The sequence below is a fragment of the Triturus cristatus genome, chromosome 11 (genome assembly GCF_964204655.1).
Source record: "Triturus cristatus chromosome 11, aTriCri1.1, whole genome shotgun sequence".
NCBI lineage: Eukaryota > Metazoa > Chordata > Amphibia > Caudata > Salamandridae > Triturus > Triturus cristatus.
In genome coordinates this window covers 234,246,080-234,260,982 of record NC_140594.1, presented here as the reverse complement: position 1 = coordinate 234,260,982, position 14,903 = coordinate 234,246,080, and the positions used below count along the sequence as shown (strand labels likewise).

At 40.0% G+C, this 14,903-nt stretch overlaps 1 protein-coding gene across 1 annotated transcript in view; it reads right to left on the bottom strand.

Annotated features, from left to right (window-relative positions):
• Nucleotides 1-14,903, bottom strand: part of GRK3 (G protein-coupled receptor kinase 3) — a 1,147,860-nt gene that overhangs the window by 295,867 nt on the left and 837,090 nt on the right. Inside the window, exon 12 of the mRNA XM_085636358.1 lies at nucleotides 7,854-7,948. Coding sequence (XP_085492484.1) covers nucleotides 7,854-7,948 — 95 coding nt within the window. The remainder of the gene's footprint in view (nucleotides 1-7,853; nucleotides 7,949-14,903) is intronic.

The window sequence follows — 14,903 nt, the reverse complement described above, 5'->3', positions numbered from 1 at the left end:
GCATGCGCCGCATACCCCAATTGCAAGGGAAACCAAGTATGTCAAATGCACGCCAGGCACGGCCCACGTGGAATCGTCAACGCCTTCTTTTGCTTACACTTTGTTTGGCACATATACTCTGCTAAAGTGACGCAGACTGTCAATGCTGAAAGAAAGTAAAGTGGTCTTTTTTATCAAGGATTACCAGCATAAGCAACTAGGATAGGAACCTCACTCCAGGCACTTACTTCTTTGCATCATCATGAGTGAGGCATGCAACAAATTCGGTGACGCTTCTGCTAGCCGCAGCGACTGGGTTGACTGATGATTGATTCACCCACCACAGCGTGCCACAGTATTACTGTCCAATGACTACTACAGAGAAAGTGTGGTCAGACACACACTTTAATAGGTGGGGCTGGGAAAGGACTCAAAGGACACAGTGACTCTGATATCAGTTGTAAAAGTAGCAGTGCATGGTGTCGGGTAAAATAATTATCAGGGTTATATTGTAACAGTACCTAGAGCTCTGTAAACAGCTGAGTCAGCCCCCAAGCCTATCCAGGAGTAGCACACGCCATGGCAGTGCTCTGCCACTCCAGCTTAAATTCAGTCAGTAATGGTGCATTAGCAGCGCTCCCGCTTTGACAGCTCAGGAGGCACTATAATCCGTGCACTGAAATGAGTTAGTCTAACACCTGATGTGTGCTGTTTGGCAGGGCAGTATTAACCTGTCATTACATATTGGCTGTGAAATTCATGACTACTATTTTATGTATCCAGTTTCAATGCGTTCTGAAATTTTTATCCAAAATGAGCATGCAACCATGTGATCCTACTAGTTCAGAAGGGTCGACTTGATGTTCTATTACTTGTTTTCAGCAAGTGCTCTCAAATACCGATCTGAGCATAACCCAGAGAAGGCTGAACTATCGCTTTCTGCATTCAAGAATATATTTTAGAGGGTATGTTTGATAATCTGGTTCTTTAGCCATTGGGTGCTCAATAATACCAAAATTCAATTAGGGATGGGCAGAACTCACGGAGGTACCTAAAAACTCCGCAAGATTCCACGAAGGTCCGTGAGTGGCGTAATTTTGGTACATCGCGCTGCTCGCGCTGATTTTTAGTGCCGGGAGTTTGCCCCGTGCTGTAAAGAGCACGAACAGCACTACGCAGCATGCCAGAGGGCTCTGCAACTTTTTGATGCTCGTTTAGGTTTTCTACTCAAGCAGCAGCTTTTTAAATGCGACCTACAGTGACTGACCACATTGAATAATCTCACCCAGAGGTCATCTAAAGCTCAATTTTCTTCCTCAAGCTTTCCATCTTAAAATTGGTGAGCCCCATGAAAGAAAAAACTCTGCCACGCTTCAGTTGTCAGAGTTTATCAGGAACTCCAACAGAGCACGGAGTGGGCAAAACTCTACGAACTCTGCTGGCAAAGCAGAGTTTATCACCCACCCTTAATCAAAATGGCTTCTGTTTACCTTTTCATTCAATCTGGACCTGTTATAGACAAGAAGTATGTTTCTTTGGAGGACAAAGTAAGCATTTCTCTAACCAACCTACTCTAACAGTGATCCCTACCATTTGTTATGTTATGCAGATTTGTGAAGGGTTTTATCACCTGGGAGGGTATCCTGGCACTGAGCAAGTGTGAGTCTAGCTAAACCTAGGGCCTAGAGGGACTACTCAAAAAGCCCTTTAGTATTACCTACTGGTGGTCGCCAGTTGGTAGGTATAGTTAGAACCTAGTTTCCATAGGAAAAGTGTTTTTTGATTTGCCTATACCTTTGGTGCCGTTTGATGAATCTTCGCAAAATTTTCAAAATAATGGCCCACTCACTTCAGCTATTGTTTTGAAAGTTTCGTGGTGATCCAAAACTTAAGACATGGCTGCACCCTGAACTACTCAACAGAATTACGCCAAATTTGGCAAAAAGGTAGCTCTTGGTTCAGAAAGCACTCTTTTTGTTAAATGGTGTAAATCCGTTCAGTAGTTCCTGAGAAATTTAGAGTTGTCTCAAATATACAACTGTGGCCATGGTAGATCCCTGGGGATATAAATATTTTTTCTCACATGGTAGGAGCCGCGACCCTATTGCGGTGCTCAGCGCGGCTCCCCAGTGTAACATTGCGGTGGATTCACGGATCAACCTTAAATAAATAATTAAATATTATACAATTCCAGAAGTACTCTTACAGTTGTGAACTTTAATATAGCGCTAGTTAGAGTGAATTTCATAATTGCCTTAAAATTGACAGAGTTAGAAATTATATTAAAATATAGAAATTAAAAGTTATATTTGAAAAGTGAAATGTATTGTAGTTCATTGAATTTGTGCTTTTATTTTGCGGATTCGCAATGGGTTCACGAATCCGGGTAATATTTATAAAGAGAATATATGTTAAAAAATATATAACTTTCACTGTTGGGTTATAGGGTGGCTCTCAGAAGGAAGAGCCATTGTGTTCATTATTACTCTGTTGCAGCTACATGTAAGTGCAGACGCACAGCTTGAGGTTGTTGAGAAACACCTTGTTCCCTTCATCTGTAAAGTGAACCCCATCACTTCTGTAGATGTCATGCATGTCAAAACATAGATTGTTGTTATAGATTGAGCCCATGTTATTGACTCTGAGGTAAGCAGAAACACCTTTATTAACATGCTTCCTAGCTTTTTCAATCTGTGGACAGAATTGATTTGACCACTTCCATTTCTGTCTTTCGCATATATTAGAGTATTCAAAGACAGTGTGAGGAAAAAGCAACATCAGTTGTGCAAAGGTATCCTTCATTAGGATTTCCAATCGTACCCCAGTCAATGTGCTTAGGTAATGACCACCACAGTGCACAATCATGAGTTCAGGGGGTTTGAGATGCAAAAAGGTTTTCACCAAAGGCACCAATTGGTGCTACTTTAATCCTCTCTGCGCAAACCATTTAATATCCACCTTATGCAAACCTAGGTCTTTGTCAATACCTCTGTGTTCAGCATACCTTTTGTCCTGGAAAGCATAGTTGTGCCCTGCAATCCATACAGTAAGCATTTTGAAGGGATGTGTGGAAGGAATCAAAATACATATGTAGCTGAGTATGTCAGTTGGTACAATGAGAGGTATCAAAAATGGTGGAGAATATGCTGTTTTAGAAAAAGCAGATACGTGATTGGCTGTTCATAATCATTGTGTACTCAAAAATAGGTTTCATGTTACTTTGCAGAACAAGTATCTTTCTGATTGGTTACGGAAAAAAGTTTGAAATGTACAGTAGACTGGATAAGCTAATATTTTGGAAAAGTCAACCACACCTGCTATTTGCTTTTGTAAGCGATTTTGCTGAATTAAAAAATATGGTGAACCTTTGACCTGCTCGTACAGTTGCATTTTTCAGAAGCTGTTACTCTGGAAACTAAGTAAGTAGAATGTGGGAAGGGTTGAAAGTTAACCGTGCTTTTAAAATATGAAATGGAAAGTTATATATATGTGATGTGCTTGTAAATTAAGGTTTCCCAAATCAGTACTATGTTTAAAAGTTGTATGTTCTTAAAAAATAATACTAGTATTATTGTCAATAGGTTTTTGAACTCATGTAAAGGTTCGTGACTCCATAGCAATGGTACACTGCGGCACCGCGGTGGAGTCGCGACTCCAGTAAGTTACAGTACCAGATTGGGCACTTTTAGAAGTCAGCAATAAAGGGTTAATATGTGTATCCAATAGAAATGAAGGGAATTTTTGATTTGTTATTTACATTCATTTCTGTGCAAATGCGAGGGAAAATGTGCCATTAATGGTTTAACCTGGTTGAGAGAGATGCATCCCATATATTGTGTGGGAAAGAAAATTATTTAAGAGTTTTTGATATTTTCATATTCTACGATAGTATTTCAGAGGTGAGTTACAAATGTGTAAGTGGTGTTATGTATTTTGTAGGAGTGCTTTAGTGTTTGTAATTACATTTTTAATGTTGAGATGCATAATTTATAAAGATTGAGAAGCATTAAAATTTGTTACCAAACGAAGGAACGTGTATTGCAGTCTATATAATTGTAGTAAAATGAAGATTGGAAATAGGTTGTGCATACTGATATGTGTGCTCCCTGAGTCTGTGATGAAAGTAGTACAGAAAACTGAGGTTTAAAATATTTTGGTGGATGTATTAGCCTGTATCCCAGTCCATATAAGTCTATGTCTGGGAAAAATCCATTGCAACGCAGACATTACAATGCAATGCCTTTACAACGCAGGCAATACAATGCAAGTTCCATTACAATGCATGCTATTAGAACGTATGCTATTAGAACGCATATGCATCACTGACCAGAACCTTACTTAAGGTACAAACCTGACAGTGTTATAATAATAATGTTTGTTCTAATGGTGCATGTGTTGTAATAGCTTGCAATGTAATAGCATGGCAAACACCCATTACAACGCTGGAATTACTACGCATGCCTTTACGTTGCATGCATTACAACGCAAGCGACGTTACGACGCGTACACATTGCGATGCCTCCCATTACATCGCATGCGCTTTTAAATCGCATATGGTGTAATGGACGCGAGGCTGAGCACTGGGACAGAGGCGGACGAGCACTGGGACGGACGAGCACCGGGACAGAGGCAAGGAAGAGACGACGTGAGGAGAGCGAGGTAAAGGGGATTGTGCTTAGAGTGTAGTTTAGGGCTTAGGGAAGTGTTAGGGGGTCATAGTGTAAGGTGGGCTTAGGATTGAGGGTACTGTCAGGGGGGTCTTACTGTAGGGTACTGTATTAGGGTTTAGGGCTTAGGGAAGTGTTAGGGGGTCATAGTGTAAGGTGGGCTTAGGATTGAGGGTACTGTCAGGGGGGTCTTACTGTAGGGTACTGTATTAGGGTTTAGGGCTTAGGGAAGTGTTAGGGGGTCGTACTGTAGGGTACTGTTTTAGGCTTCAGGGTTTAGGGTCGGGTTAGGGGGTCCTCGTGTAAGGTAGTAATTAAAGATTTTAGAATTTCGGGTTTAGGGGAGTGGGCCTAGGGGTAAAAATTGTGAGGTCAAAGCATGCAGGGTGTTTGTGTGTGTTGTAAATGTATTTTGTATGCATTTCGATATAGATGCGACGTAATGGTTTGCGTTGTGGATACTTGCGATGTAAAAGAACATGCGATGTGAAAACAGCGATGTCATGGCATGCGATGTTAACGTTTGCGATGTAGCATCATACATCCTAATAGCATGCATTGTGATGGAAGTTGCGTTATAAAAGTCACATTGTAAAAGTATGCGTTGTAATAGTTTGTGTTGTAACATCGTATATTCGTGAAATAAGTTTAAAAGCATGCAGTTTATCATACCTATGCGCAAATCTTGTAAGAGCTACTACAGCATTCAGTTGTAGAAGCCTGGTAGGCATCACAGTAGCATTTGAATACATAGTTCAATATGTGCCTGCGCTTGTTTAATGAGCAGAAAGTTAACCATACATTTTCTTCTACACAAATTCAGAGAGCATGTGGTGTGCAACAGAGGAATATTAGTATCTATAGGCTTCTATTTTGAGCTGTCAGTGAATAATGAAGCTGCAAGAGAAAAGTGAGGTTTAAAACATAATGGCAGATGTATTATTCTACATTCTAGTTCATATGAGTCTCTGGAAAGGTACATTTGAAGTAGGCCCTATAAAATTAGGTGTCCGCTTTAAACGGAAAGTGCACTCTGTCAAGTTTGAATATCTGTTTGCCATCATGTCTGAGGTATGTCTCTACTCCTACATGTATTCTGACACATGTTGAGCAGCTGATGACCCTAATTTAAAAACGATGTACCTTAACGTACAGCTGGCCAAACATTGGCAGTGCTACTACAGCATTCAGTTGCAGAAACCTGGATCTGTTACCTAGGTAGTCATCACGGAAGCACTCAAATACAGAGTTCAATAGCAGCCTGCCCTATATAATGAGGAGAAAGTAATGTATACTACTCGTTCACTCATCTATTCACACAGGCACTACTCATGAGTGATACATTCACTCAGACACTACCTATGTGTTCATCCAATTACCCAGGCACAACCTATTCACCCATGCAATCACCCAGGCACTACCCATGTGCTCATACATTCATTCATGCACTACCAGTGCAGTTATCCATTCAGCAAGGCACTACCCATGCAGTCATACATTTACCCAGGTACTACCCATGCGCTCATGTAATCACCCAGTTACTATCCATGTACTCACCCAATCACCCAGGCCCTATCCATGCACTCATCCATTCACTCAGGCACTACCCATGCACTCATCCAATCACCCAGACATTACCCATGGACTCATTTATTCAATGAGACCCTACCCATGCACTCATCCGATAACCCAGACACTACACCTAGACTCATCCATTCAATCAGATTCTACACATGCACTCATCCAATCACCCAGGTGCTACTCTTGCACTTATCCAGCCACCCAGGCACTACCAATGCACTCATCCAATCACCCAGGTACTATCCATGCAGTCAACCAATCACCCAGCCACTATCTATGCATTCATGCATTCACTAAGGCACTATCAATGCACTGATCCAATCACCTAGGCGCTACCCTTGCAATCATTCTTTCAATGAGGAGCTACCCATACTCTCATCGCTCAGCCGCTACCCATGTACTCATCCATTCATGTAGGCACTACCATGCACTCATCCATTCACTCAGACACTAATCTTGTACTCATCCTTTCACTCAGGCACCGCCAATGCACACATTCAATCAATCAGCCACGACCCATGTACTCATTGAATCATCCAAGTACTATACTTGCGACAACCAATCACTGACACTCTACCTATGGACTACAATTTGTAATTTATTTTTCCACGCTGATATAAACTGGCTTTGTCTTATTTTTGGTCAGTTTATCCCGGCATATTAGCCCTAAAATGAGCAGGTGAAATATGTAGGTAAATCCACAGGATCCACATCTATCTTACATACTTGTGTAAGTCCCTATTTGGACCGTAACTCCTCTGAGCTACCAATTCGGCAAAGGAAGGCTACATGTACACAGGACTTACATACAGTATCTTTGCTATTAAGAGGCTAACATGCTAGTCCATGCTGAAATTTTGTTGATATATCATACAAAAACAATGGTGGAATGTGAATGGTTTGCAAATATAAGGTTTATATCTTGGCTACTGATTGGGATGCCCAAGGATGTCCTTTAAATGTCAATGTGGTTCTACCAGACAAAATACACAGTTGCACTGCATAGCCGTATCTCCCTTCATGATACCCACTTTCAGTTGGATCCCTAGGTCCTACCCACTCAGGTGTCTAAAACCAGCTTCTTCTCCTTCCCTACTGCGGCTCTCTGGAGTTATATTAGCCATGTCAGAGGAGTGACTGGTTCTCATCCATCAGGGCCGTACATATGTATTCAGTTACTACTTGCATTCTGTCTTACAGACCACACCTGCACCCACCAAACTGTTCTGAGGCTACCACAAGTTGGTTAGTAGGGGGTTTCAAAACCCAAAATAAGATTTAAAAAAATAAAAGCATTGTGGATAAACAATACACTTTAAATATTTAAAGCCACTCATATAGGCAGAGTACATAAACATGAGCAGTGGCTGTAAAGAACGCAATGTAAATGCTTATTTGTTTGATACCTCGGAAGGCTTGTGTAGGGCATTTGTAAATCCCACCCCGACAAACACAGAAATAATTTTTTCCCAATATCAGATTACAACTTTAAGATGTTGGTTATTAAAAAAGGAGCAAAGACAGTTTCAAGAGGTGATTTCATGCAGAGGGTGTGGACATGTGGCAATGTAAAGCCTTATTATAATACGTTAAAAATAACCAAACTTAATGGCCCATTCTACTTACACACTGGCATGTGGCTTCTTTTTAGAAAAATCACAGGCAAGTCCAAGATCTGATATCCGTACATGCCCATGCTCATCCAACAAGATATTTGCAGGCTACAGAAAGAAGGAATTTAAGTAGTGCATTAATGTATGTTGTGTAATACTGTGCCATGTACAGCAGTAATATTGGTAAAATTAATGCATTTGCAGAGTGGTGTTTAACAAATGCAGCTTTTATGTACAGCTGACAATCTGCACTGAGCAATAACAACAGCCGGATGAAATGTGCTGCTTACATTTGATGATTTGGCGTGTTTGTATACGAAAATCCTTTATTTATGTGTGTGTATATATATATATACATATATATCTAGATATATATAGATATAGATATATATATATCTATCCATAAGAATCTTGATGAGAAAGGCGCCCTTCCAGGCATGCCGGGGCTTCTTGGCGACGTCCCCGCCTCAATTTTCCAAATGAACATCATGTCTCAGTTCCAGCATATAAAAGCCCTCCAATGGAGAAAGCAAGTAAAAGATGATTTTAATTCATGGTCAGCGTTTCGAAAGTACAGAATATCGCATATCGACCGTGGCTCGGTCTGCTGGCTGGGAATCTTCGGAACATTTGGAGGCAGCCAGGGTTTGTGGAGGTTTCCACATTTCGAGAAACTAAAGACAAAAGAAATGGCAGCTGTAAAGAAAATACATTGTTGAAAAGAATTCCTGATACGAGGACAAGAGTCACTGGAATGAAGGGAGGAACGATTGTCTTCAGCACACGGGAACTATTCCTTGAAAGTATTGATGTACAATCACTCTCTCATGAAAGTTGACAATTGACAATTTAAGACACTGGAAACTGGGGCGGATGCCGTGTCGCACTTTGAGCAACAATTGCAAAGCACTATGGTTATTGCAATCCGATTACGGATTTGACTGGTATTGGAGTCTCGAGAGTTGGAACTGTGCAGAAAAAGGACTACACTATGCAATAATGTTGGGAAGTTGAACCACTATATGAGCTCTGACTGCAAAGTGCATATATAAACTATATTAAAAACAAGGGTTACTTTAAAACCGATAAGTGCGCACTGCATGCCCTCCTAGCTGTTTACTATCACAGCATACTTAAGTTGGTAACAGCTGGTCCTCGGTGGTGCATATGATTAAAACTGAGCCACGGTCGAAACGCGTTATGCTGTACTTTTGAAACGCTGACCATGAATTAAAATCATGTTTTACCTGCTTTCTCGATTAGAGGGCTTTCTTATGCTGGAACTGAGGCACGATGTTCATTTGGAAAAAAAAAAAAAATATATATATATATATATATATTATATATATATATATTATTTTTTTTCTTACTGAAAAAACCAAAGGTTGAAGTAACATTACAGTTGAGTAAATTTCTCAGTGATAACATTAATGTTTTGAACTAAATAAAACACAGAAATCCAGGAGTTGTAGTTAGCAGCACTAACTATATTTTGTCCCTCACCATGCACTGCTTATGACCTCACATATGACATCACGCATGACATGTATTTATTTATTTACTTATAAAGTTTTGTATAGCGCAAACAAGACCCAGATGGGTATCGGAGCTCTTCACAATTTGGAGTGTTGAAAATAAGAAAGGGAGTAAAACCAACGTCATTTGAGAATGCATGCAAGGAACAGTGACAAAGGGGGTATCAAAGATCATCACATTTAAATAATACAAAGCATGCTGGGAGAAGAACAAACATAACTTATGAGAGTATAATCGAAAATGTTCAATTACATCATTTATGACATCACTGATGAAATCTCAAATGACAACTTTGACGGCATCACTGATGCCATTATCTAATAAGTGTGCTAGCTCATTTTATCATATACATAGTGGCGGGTAAGTACCACATTACTTGTTTACCTAATTTTTTACAGCATGGATCTAGCTAATGAGTGTTTGAAAAACACATCTGTTCCTAATGCACTAAAGGTGTGTAGAGTTATTGAACAAGCTATAAATCTTTGTTTTCAAGAGGAACTCTCTGTTCATTAGGTTCCACACATGTTTTTTGGTACTGCAGAACATTTTTTCAACTGGAGTAAGCAGCCTTGAGTTATTAGCCAGAATCGTGTCAGCATGACAATTTCTACATAACTTAGAAGAGTGTGTGCACTAGGAAGTAATGAATATACATGTGCTTGTTTGAGTTTAGAAGATGTAAAGTTTTTACAACAGTATAAAGGTAGAAAGCCTTAGGATGTTTAGCACCTCAGATCTAGGTTATTTTGAGCTAATAGTGACTTTCTTTACAGCTGTTGCATAGAGTGTACACTGTTCTCAGTAGATATCTTTTAATACTCTCTGGTTTGTTTCTTATGAAACCTTCACTGTTAGCAAACAGCGTGGTATAGAGTAAACTCTCTCCATAGAGTAAGCATACAGTTCCCAGTTCTCAACTGATATCAACTTAATTTCTCAATGTAGGTTCCGTGAGTTTCAGGTGTTTGGTACAGATAAAGGCTTCCATAGTAGGTCATTTGTTTTGGAACTGACATTCACTATTTTTAGGAACTTGGCTTTATCTGAACAGTTGTATACATATTGAGCACTGTACTTTATGAGAGTTTTGTTTTCTGTATATCTGAGGATGATTATTAATGTGAACTATGCTAGCTGTAAAGTGTATGGTAAAAGGTCAATACGGCTCATAATGCATGCTTTCTACACCTAAGGGAGTTGTATCTGTGATGGCAGTAAGGATGGCTGATATTCTCCTGAGCTATTTTGTACTTACTGTCAGGTCTCTAATGCATTAGTAATTTATGGACCAATATGTGGGAAAACGATCCTGGGATGAAGCCATCATTGATATTATCAGTGATGTAATGAATGAGGTCATAGAACATGTTATGAGTAATGTCATATCTGAGGTCATAAGCAGGGCATGGTGGCGCGCAAGTTATAGTTAGAGCTGCTAACCTTTTTAATTCAAAATGTTAATGTTGTCACTGAGACATTCATCAAACTATAAGATTACTTTAACGTTTGTTTTTTTCAGTGAATTTCAAAGGTTGTTTTTTAAACAAAAGCAATTTTTTTATCACACCTAACTATAACGTTACTTTAACCTTTGCTTTTTTCAGTGAATTTGTAGTTTTAAAAAAAAGTAAATTAACCATTTTTTGAGTGTATCTATGGTAGAATAACTGAAGAATATATCCTGTGTGCGGACATAATTTTGAAAGTTAATGGCTTTGTATTGTAATATAACAGCAAAATGTTTTATGAGTATAAAACACAGTAATACAATATTCGTTTTGAACTTGTCTATCTCTTCAGATCTTGCAACTCTCATATTGAGACATCCTCTCAGCAAGTTCATTAATATTTTAATAACATACTTTTCATAGCCTTTGTAACTGTTTTTACATTAAAGTCATAATTATAATTCAGAATGCAAGTGATCCATTTTTGCAATATTGTGTAATATTAGTTTTCACTATGACATGTGTATAGTAGGGTGCATGAATGGACTGGCCCCCCATGAGACCTCTCTCTCACATGACAGGCATGCTTAGTAGGGTGTATGGATGGACTGTCCTCTCCTCTGAGACCTCTCTCTGAAATAATGAGTGTGCGTAGTAGTGAGCAGGACGGACGGGACTGGCCTCTCCTTTCAGACCCCTCTCTCAGATGACGGTGTGCATAGCAGGGTGTGGGGAGAGGCTGGCTTCTCCTTTCAGACCCCTATATCAGATGATGCGGTGCACAGTAGGGTGTGGAGAAGCAGTAGCCTCTCCTTTCAGACCTCTCTCTCAGATGACAGATCTTCATAGTAGGGTGCCTGCAGAGAGACTGGCCTCTCTGCTGAGACCTCACTCTTGGATGACAGGTGTGCATAGTAGGGTGTGGGAAAAGCCTCAACTCTACTCAAGCCGATCGGCGTAAAAAGTAGACTCTGATAAAGTCCACCTCCGGTAAGGGTACTTCCTATAGTAACAAATGTGCATACTACAGTGTATTCAAAGATCACCCACTGAATGCTATTTTTCAAGATTCCACGAGGGTGTTGCGAGATTGTAACATTAAAAAAAAAGAATTAACCCCCTACTCATCACAGTAATTATGTCTTACACAATTCCTCTCAATAACAAGGGCCACAATATGCATTTCTACCAGTATGTGTGCACAGAGTCAAAGAAGCTGGCAGAAGGTGCACGAACAGTGCTCCACATCGAGGTGGCACACAGTCAGAGCACTCTTAAGGGCACTCCAAAGCAATGGCGGCTAGGGGTCAGACGGACCTCCCGCCAAGCAACCCATACAGCGACCAATTCATGTCCAGTGAAAAATGGAGCCCCGGTTTCTAAACATATCACTGTCTTTCACTCATGCGTTGCCCACAGAGCCGGCACAAACTCTTAGAAATAACAAGTGCACTGAGGACAGTGCACTTTTTGTGCAATTCATTACAATGTCCAACTCTGCATGCACCTAACTAGGTGTCTGAAGTATTACACACTGGGACAGGGACCCCAATAGGTAATTTGAGCCGGGGTATGGAGGAGATAATTTTACTTCAAGTGCCTTTCTAGTGCTCAAACTCAGCTGCTACAATTGCTAGAAGAATGTCCCTAGTGTTGGCAGATTTGAACTTGTAAGGCTTTAGGAGGACCAGGTGGTGCAGGCAGCAAAAATTAAATTATGCCTTTGATTTAGAACGTCTTCCAGGTTGTTAGCCATCATCCATGAAGACACCTGACTGCCTGTTTTTTGGTCAGGTTTAATGAACAGTTTAACTTCTGTTAGAAAATTGATGAGAACTTGATCCGACAAGCAGTGAGGATGCTCCTCAGAGATGAAAAGGGTAGGTGTCAGAGAAAAATAATCTGGATTAAGCTAAAATTGCCCATGTCTTGTTAGATAAAACATTTCAGAAAGTAAATATTTTTAGAAGTTGTGGAGTGCATTAGGAACTGATTTAGAATTTAGCAGACTGGATACGCCGTCACAAACCTGACAGATATCCCATCTGCCATATTGCAAGTGCCTTGTAGTACGGTGGACAGGATATTCAAAGTCTAAATCAGAACCTTAACAACAACCCACCTTTTATTTCAGACCTGAACCCGTAGGACCTCATTATTAATGACCCATTAATTTCAATGTTCCCATTAACAGGATTTACTGGGCACATCAGAATTATGTGAATTATGAGTTTAATTGAAACACTGCTGGCAAGTCGTATTCCACCTGGAGATTTCATTTGCTTCAAGAAAACTATTCCTCTGGGTGGAAAAATGGAGAGAACATTCAGACATCGGCACTGTAAATCCCGATGTGTACATGTTACTCTCCAAACACTCATAAACCTTGCTTTCCCCACCTCCAAAATTATTGTGATCTTATATAACTGGAACAATAACTGGAAATAGCAAGTATTTTTATGGTCCTCTTGTAATAAATGTTATGAGTATTGTTTTTGGTCTGCAAACCATTTTGAATGCACTTGAGGGCACATAGGTATCTACAGAAATGCATGCAAGAGTAAACATTCTACAATACTGGGGTCATGTAATGGATCTCTGAGACATGTACATATTCATGTGTCTTCACAATGTTCAAAGTAATTTAGAAATAAAAAGCAAGAGTAAGGTATGCTAAACAGAACATGTAAATTCAGGCACAACACAGCTGTTGATTGTCAAAGGAGTACTCAGAAGCAAATGGTTGCCAATGTTCACTGGGGGCCTTAGGATAGAATGCATTTCAGAGACAAAAGTCATGTTTCTGAAAAAGGCATTCCACTAGTCTTTCAATCAAATATTTCTGCCCACAGTAAAAGACACAGTGCTCTTAATGAACATTGTAAGGGTGGATACTTCGACAAGACAGCCCATTAACTCTTGTTATAACTTACTGAGAAATGTCCAGTACAGATATACCTGTTGTTCTATCTTTCTCTCTCCCTCCATTGGAAATTTGAGGATATTATAATTTTAAGGATTTAGATAACATGTTAATATCCCCCAACTTAATGGTACTCAATTTACTAATGTCAGGCGGTTGGATGATTTAGTCTGTCTTGTGAAATTCAAAATGTGACAGACAGCTCCGACAAGAGTAAACATTCAACTCACTGAGCCAACGAACTGGCTATGAAATGCTCGCCTGACTCTGTCCTTTGGTAGCTTAGCATAGCTAAATGCTTTACCTCTGCAGAAGGCCAAATATTAACTTTAAGACTTGATTATAATTGCTCCTCTTTAGCCCTGAGCGCCATGATCTTTGCTCATTCTGTCACTGGGAAGTCCTAGGTGGATTCCAGAGATCCCATGCTCGCTTCTCCATCCTCCTTTGTCCCTTCCAGTTCTTCAGCATCTTGACATCGTGGCTTAGAGCTTGGAAACTAGAGCTACAATAGGAGAAGCATTCTCAAAAGATCGCTATTTGTATCATGACACAGGGCGGCTTTGATAGTCTAATTCTTGCTTTGGTTACCATCTTCCCGATGGTGTTACAAAAATATTACACTCCCAGTCCTTGGAGGTGATAGTCGGAGATGAGTACTTATCTAAGCTTTATGCCTCTACGTTAAGGTGGTAAAACGCAGTGAGCAAGGCCTTTTACAGCTCACTCCCAAATCACTTCCTGGGATATTCCTTGAGTGTTACAAAGTTTCCAGGATCCGCACTAGAAGCCTCTACCAGAAACTGACTTTAATGACTATCAACTAAACAGGTGTGCTGGTGACTATTGTTCAGGAAAAAATGGAGGCCACAGCAGATCAAAAAACCTTGTTTATGAATCCGTTCTTAGCATGCAATACCCCAGCCAGGTCTAAGGCTTTCGTAATAAAAGTTCAGTTCCATTCCACCTGCAGCAGGACAAAGTCTTCCCATTTTTCTAGCCTTGTTTGAGGACAGAAGTGGAGGCTTTGCTCCAACGATAAATGGCTTGGTCTCTAAATCTATTTGATAGCTGGTGAGGCTTCCAGAAATCATCTTTATTTTTGGATAATTTTTTATCAGGAGAATAGGATTCTATAATAACTGGTCTTGCC